Source organism: Pteronotus mesoamericanus, unplaced genomic scaffold (assembly GCF_021234165.1).
Source record: "Pteronotus mesoamericanus isolate MK-2021 breed Mesoamerican mustached bat unplaced genomic scaffold, CSHL_Meso_final contig_502, whole genome shotgun sequence".
Taxonomy (NCBI): Eukaryota; Metazoa; Chordata; class Mammalia; order Chiroptera; family Mormoopidae; genus Pteronotus; species Pteronotus mesoamericanus.
In genome coordinates this window covers 2136867-2142866 of record NW_026555187.1, presented here as the reverse complement: position 1 = coordinate 2142866, position 6000 = coordinate 2136867, and the positions used below count along the sequence as shown (strand labels likewise).

Below are 6000 nucleotides of genomic sequence, written 5' to 3'. Positions count from 1 at the left end.
AGGGGCGTGGAAATGGGAGTCGTCACTTCTCAGGGGGCGTGGCCAGCCTCGTCTTCTGAATAATGCAGCACGTCGGCGGCCGTGCGGCGTCGACAGTAGGCTTCGCAGGATCCAGAGAGGGCGGGGACAGCGCGTCATGAATAATGCAGTACGTCAGCGGGCGGCGGGGCGGGGCGGGGTGGGGCGGGGCTGGGCTGGCGCGCCGGCCCTGGAGTCAGGAGGGGGGGCCGGGTAGTTATGGTCGCAAGATGGCGGCGCTGAGGGAGAATCGGAGCTACGGGCTGTCGTGCGGGCGGGTGAGCGACGGTAGCAAGGTGTCCGTGTTTCACGTGAAGCTCACCGACAGTGCCCTGAGGGCCTTCGAAAACTACCGTGCCAGCCAGGTGAGTGACGCGGGCCCAGTGCGGCCGTCGGGGACGTCGGGGCGCGGGCCGGCCTCGCGCGCCTCCCGCCCGGCTTCTGGGCCTGGGGGCGCGGGGTCCGACGTTCGGGGTGCTGTTTGTAGGTTCCTTGGTCGGCAGAGCGCAAAGAATCATGTTTCTTCTCGGCCTTGAGAGGCGACACTGGTGGGCGGTTTGGGCCGGCCGAGGGGCCCGAACTCGCGCACCTGGTCCGGGGGGCGTTTGTGTGGCACCTGGAGGCGTCCGGGGCCTTTCCTTGTCCACCGGGAACTGATCTGTTCACCTAGCCTGGGGAGCGGAGTTAGGGTGGGGCTTTTCCGTCAGGGTCCCTGGCAGGGTGGGTCAGTGGGGCACCGCTGTCGGGTTGCTTGTGGGGTCCTGTTACGTTTGTGTGCGGGGGCCGTCTTTGACTCTTTCCAGTGTGGCCTCTGGAGTTGGACTCACTCCTGGTTATTGGGAAGGAGAGTTTGGGTAAAAATTGACAGCTTGTGTGTAACTCCTCTCACTGTCCCCCCAGGTGACCTTGTTTCGCTGGACACCTTCAGGGAGTGGGAGAGTTTTGTGGGGAAGAAGCTGTGTGTTCAGGGGGTCGCTGACTTGGTGCTTTTCTCAGGTTGGGACCAGTGGTGGGCACTTGGGAAGCTCTGGCCACAACACCTGGCCGCTGACTTTCAACTTCTCAGGGGCCTATTTGGGCCCATCTGGGGAAGTTCAAGACGTTTCATTTCTGCCACCTGGCTTGGCGCAGGCGATGGGGAAGAGGCTGCTGTGCACCTTCTTTTAGGCCTGACTTTGGGGCACATCTGGGGCTGTGGTCAGACCTGCTTCTTCCCATTTCTGTTTGTATCATGGCGCCCTCAGTCTCTGTTGGGACAGAAGTCGCAGGTGCCGGGTGATCAGGTCCTGACGGGAAGTGGTTTGGGAGCTCTTTTCTGCCTTGTCTGGAAAGTGGGGGCTTCATAGAGAGGTGGCTGAGGAGGCCTCCCTCAGTGTGTGTGTTCTTGTGCGCGAGTGTTTGTGTTTACCAAGGATGAGGGGGCCTTGGGGCGGGTTAGGAGAGAGACTAACTAGGAAGGAATGTGGCTTTCTTCCTGCCTCGGACTTGTTCAGCACCATTAGCTAAGCTGGGAATTTCTTCCCCTGTTTCATTACCACCACTTCCTGGGTGCCCACCCTTCCCGTGATTCCCACCTTTTTGGGCAATTTCCTTTTTGTCCTGGTGTCTCAGTTTCCTCTTTATAGAAGGGAGACCTAATCTTTTTTTGTGAGTTCTCATCTGTCAGAAGGATTCCCCAAGGTGAGGCTGAGACACTCCCTGCATGGGAGGAGGAGAGGAAGGTAGGGGCACAGCGGTTGTCTTGAGCCTCCCTTCCCTTAGGAATTCCCTTCCTGAGTCTGACTTGTCCTGCAGGAAGGTGGACTTTCCTAGAGGCAGCTGGGGGAGAGCTCATGAGTCATGTAAATAAGGTGAACTTGGTACCTGGTCACTTTGGGTTAGGAGCCCCGCCTTCCCTGCCATGCTGCCCTCACTTGATCCATTGGTCCGGAAGGCCTGCCTGTGCATCCACCTCATGCTGTCACACTGCTATTTTTAATTTAGGGTGTCAGTTACATCCCCTAACTAAGCTAGGTCTTCCTCATGTGAGGGTGAAGGTAACTGCAGACTCAGGCTTGTCCCACATGGAGCCCAACAGTGTAGGTTAGAGTCAGTCACTAGGAGGGGCTCCCTCAAAGAACTTCAAGCCATCTTGGTCAACATGGCTGTCTGGGCTAAAATTTGGGGGACCCAAACTGTGTTTTCTTCAAAAACTGTCTGGTGATATGAGTCCCTTGGCAATTTTTTGTATTTAATCATACCCTTTGGGCATTGTGGTAGGCTGGTCTAAAATGAGGGCAGCTTGGGTGCTCTTTGTATTTTGGGTGCTGGGTATGGGGCAGGTGACTTGAAGAACTTGTTTGTGTGACCAGAACAGTATATTGGTTATCAACAAAACCTCAGATGCACAGCTTCGTCAATAGTGTAGAGTTTTCTCTTCTCTCATGCTGTGGTTACGTGGTTTGCCAATGGCAACTTGTGGAGAGGGTTTTTATTTTTACTTTTTAATTGTGAAGAGGCTTGTACAAATTCAGAAGTGGCAGGGGACTGAAGAGGAACTTCCTGTAATCCTAGCTGTAGGACCAGCTCTGGTAGAAGTCCCCAAGATTTCTCTCTCCAGAGGGATCTGAAGTCTGAGCTGCCTTTGTGCAGACCTTGTGGCCCGCCTGGAATGTGGTGGAAGGTGAAGATGTGGTAATACACACAGCTGCCAGCCATCCAGACTTGGGCTTTGTGCAGTCTCTCCTTGAATATAAAAATCAAGAGAGTCCTGAAGGAGCCCTTCCTGTGGATCTTCTTTTTTGCTGTGATGGGTTACTTCTGAGAGAGAAGACAGAGGAAGTGTGGACACAACCCATTCTTCCAAGATAGCCTCACATGCCTGCTAAGAGAAGCGTCCCCCGACCACTTTGAGGAAGTGACCCTCTCTGGGGCACCTGCCTTGACCATCTGGGCGTTTTATCGTTGGATTTGGTGGGCTCTGTTGCTAGGTGACCTTTTCCTCTCCTGGGTGGAGAGAAACATGTTGTTGTTAAGGAAAAATTGAGGGCCCGAGGAGAGGCCTAAGAAGGCTGGATATTGGAGCCTATTTAGGATTGACATCTCACCTCTACCTGCGTGAAGTCTTGGACTGGTGCCTGATCCTTGCCAGTCCAGATCCTTTTTCTCAAAGCTCTGAGAATCCCAGCGTCTGGCCATCTCTGAGCCCTGGCTCCTCCTCTTGGGGCTGTGAGGATCCCCGTGCTTGGCCCTCTCTGAGCTCCATATCCCCCTGCTCTTGGGGCTGTGGGGATCCTTTTGGCACGTGTGTGCCGTCAGTACAACCCTGACTCCTCGTGTGCACTTGGTGCTTCTGCCCAGAGCCAGTCCCTGCCTGAAGGTTAGAGTGGAGCCCTGGAGACAGGGGCCTGGACTCTTGCATCTACCTGAATTTGACTGAGTGCCTGGTCTGTGCAGGGCCCTGCTGAAGAGATGGACCTTCACAAATAACTAAGGCAGGCTCCTAGTGTCATGAGCTGACATTGTAGAGGCAAGAGACAGATAGTGAACAGGGCAGCACAGAAATCAACTTGTCAGTGGTCATCGTTAGGGAGCAAATAAAATGGGGCAACATGATGGCATGGGGTAGGTGACATAAAAGGAGTGAGAAAGGTGCTTTTAAGAGACGCCAGAGCTGAGGTCTGCTGGTAAGGGGCCCAGGAAAGCTGGGTGCACAGGCCTTGAGACATGAGGGGCTGGGGAGGCTGCTGGGGCAGGGGAGTGGTCCGGTAAGCTGTGGAGGATGGCTGCAGGGCTGTGTCCTCAGGAAGGGTGTGTGTGGAGGGCAGGTACAGGAGGCCTGCAGTGAACACTCCACCAGTGTTCTGGAGCTGTACTCGATGCTGCTTGCCTGCTGTTCAGGGGGCGTCTGTGTGGTTGTCAGCCTGGGCACCAGTGGCAGGAGGAGCCTTAATTTAGCTTCTCTTCCCCTCACACAGCAAGGCCCTGGAAGGCGGGCTCATCTCCCCTTCCTGGGGGAGCGCCCCACTTAGCCCTAAGCAGGGCAGCTTCTTGTCAGCCTTGTCTGCTTTACAGATGGGCCACCTTTAGGACTAGGTGGCGCTCCTCCAGCTGGTTGTGGGCTAGGCTCTTGTAAATCCTTCTTTTTTAATAAAGATTTTATTTATTTTCAGAGAGAGGGGAAGGAAGGAAGAAGGAGAGGGAGAGAAACATCCATACGCAAGAGAAACATCAGTTGGTTGCCTCTCACATGCCCCTAACTGGGGACCTGGCCTGCAACCCAGGCATGTGCCCTGACAGCGAATTGAACTGGTGACCTTTTAGTTAGCAGGCCAGTGCTCAGTGTACTAAGCCATGTCAGCTGGGGCAACCCTTCATTTTTGACAACATAGTCAGGAGGGCCAGTCTATTGCTCCTACTGTGCTTTGGGGACAGTTGAGTCTCTGAGGAGCAGTGTTGCCTGCCTGAGGTCAGTTAGACTGTCCTCACTGGCCAGGCTGCCTCTCAAGTTGGGAGCCTGGGCTACTACTGGGACACAGCTATGAAAGGGAGTCACATCGTGGTCTCAAGTTTTAGTTAAAATGCCAGTGTTCCACACTCATGTGAGTGGCCCTGCAAATGCCTGAAGTTGTTATGTCTGTGCTGTGCCCCCTCCCCCAAGAAAGCCTAAAGATGACAGTAAGCACCAGTTGTGGATTGAGGCCCATATGCCAGCACTGGCCCGAGCTGCACACTTTACTTCCTCTGGTCCCCTGTCAGCCCTGTGGCGGAGTTGTGAGGAAATGGGTGGAGACTTGGAGATAAAGTCCATGGAAGGAATCTCTCAAGTGGGCTGGGCTACGAATCAGGTGAATACTCTCCCTGAAGGGCTGTGGTGGGCCCTGTGGGCAGAGAGGAGCAGGCTGGCCCATGAGTGTCAGAAGTGTGCCTGGAGGCATAGGGGTTCAGTTTGCTTGTGTGTTTCAAGGTGGACACTTGATGGTTTGGAGTGGAGTGAGTCGCTCCCAGAATGCCCATGTCTCATAGATGCTGGAGAGGGTGAGCATCCTCTGCGTGGGGCGAATGCCAGTGGTTTCTGCCGGAGGCTGCAAGGGCTATGTGAGGGGCCGAGCCTGCCTGCCATCACAACCCTTGACTAGACCTTTGGCTGCATGCCCATCTCCAGGGTGACTGTATGTAAACAGCAGGCTGCTCTCTGAAACCCATCCTGTGGGCTCCTCTGCAAGGCCAGAGTTTATCACCCTTGAGGCAGTTTTTGACATCACACCAGAATTGTGACATTGCTGGTGAATCCTTGAAAAACAAGGCCACTTTTCTCCGTTTTTCGTGGCTCTGGGCTGGAGCAGACCCTGTTTTGGGAATCCACTTCTCCGTGGCAGGAGTCCCGCCCCTTGGCCCAGCAGGGCCCAGCTGGCAATACATGCTGTGCCTTTGGGGTTTGGCCTCCCCATCCTTCATTTTTAGGGCCTTGCTACCTGCTCTCTGCCTTTTTGACTTTCTCCTTGGTCTGAGCTGCACAGCCAAAGTTGTCTGAGATCTCATTTCCAGTGATATGTGGCTGCCCTGCTGCCACCTCAGAGCAGAAAGGAACACTTTTGAGAACAGTCCCCTCAAATGAGCCCTGATCTGTAGTGCAGTGAGTGATACAGACAGCCATGTCTTGCGGTTGTTTTGTCACTTTTATTTTAAAAAAAAATTATTGATTGATTTTTAGAAGGTGGGGGGGAGAGAGAGAGACATTGTTTTGTTGTTTCACTTATTTTTCCACTCATTGGCTGCTTCCTGTATGTGCCCTGACCGGAGATGCAACCCACAACCTTCGCGAATCAGAATGATACTCTAACCAACTGAGCTACCCAGCCAGGGCCTGTCACTTTATTTCTTTTTAAAAAAAATATTTATTTATTTTTAGAGAGAGGGGAAGGGAGGGAGAGAGGAAGAGAAACATCAGTGTGTCGTTACCTCTTATGCACCCCCTACAGGAGACGTGGCCCAAAAGCCAGG

General features: G+C 54.1%; 1 protein-coding gene across 1 annotated transcript in view; it reads left to right on the top strand.

The window, feature by feature from the left end:
• Nucleotides 1–239: 239 nt before the first annotated feature.
• Nucleotides 240–6000, top strand: part of ELL (elongation factor for RNA polymerase II) — a 57874-nt gene continuing 52113 nt past the window's right edge. The window contains exon 1 of the mRNA XM_054578889.1: nucleotides 240–383. Within this exon, the coding sequence (XP_054434864.1) occupies nucleotides 249–383 (135 nt within the window). The 5' untranslated portion in view covers nucleotides 240–248. The remainder of the gene's footprint in view (nucleotides 384–6000) is intronic.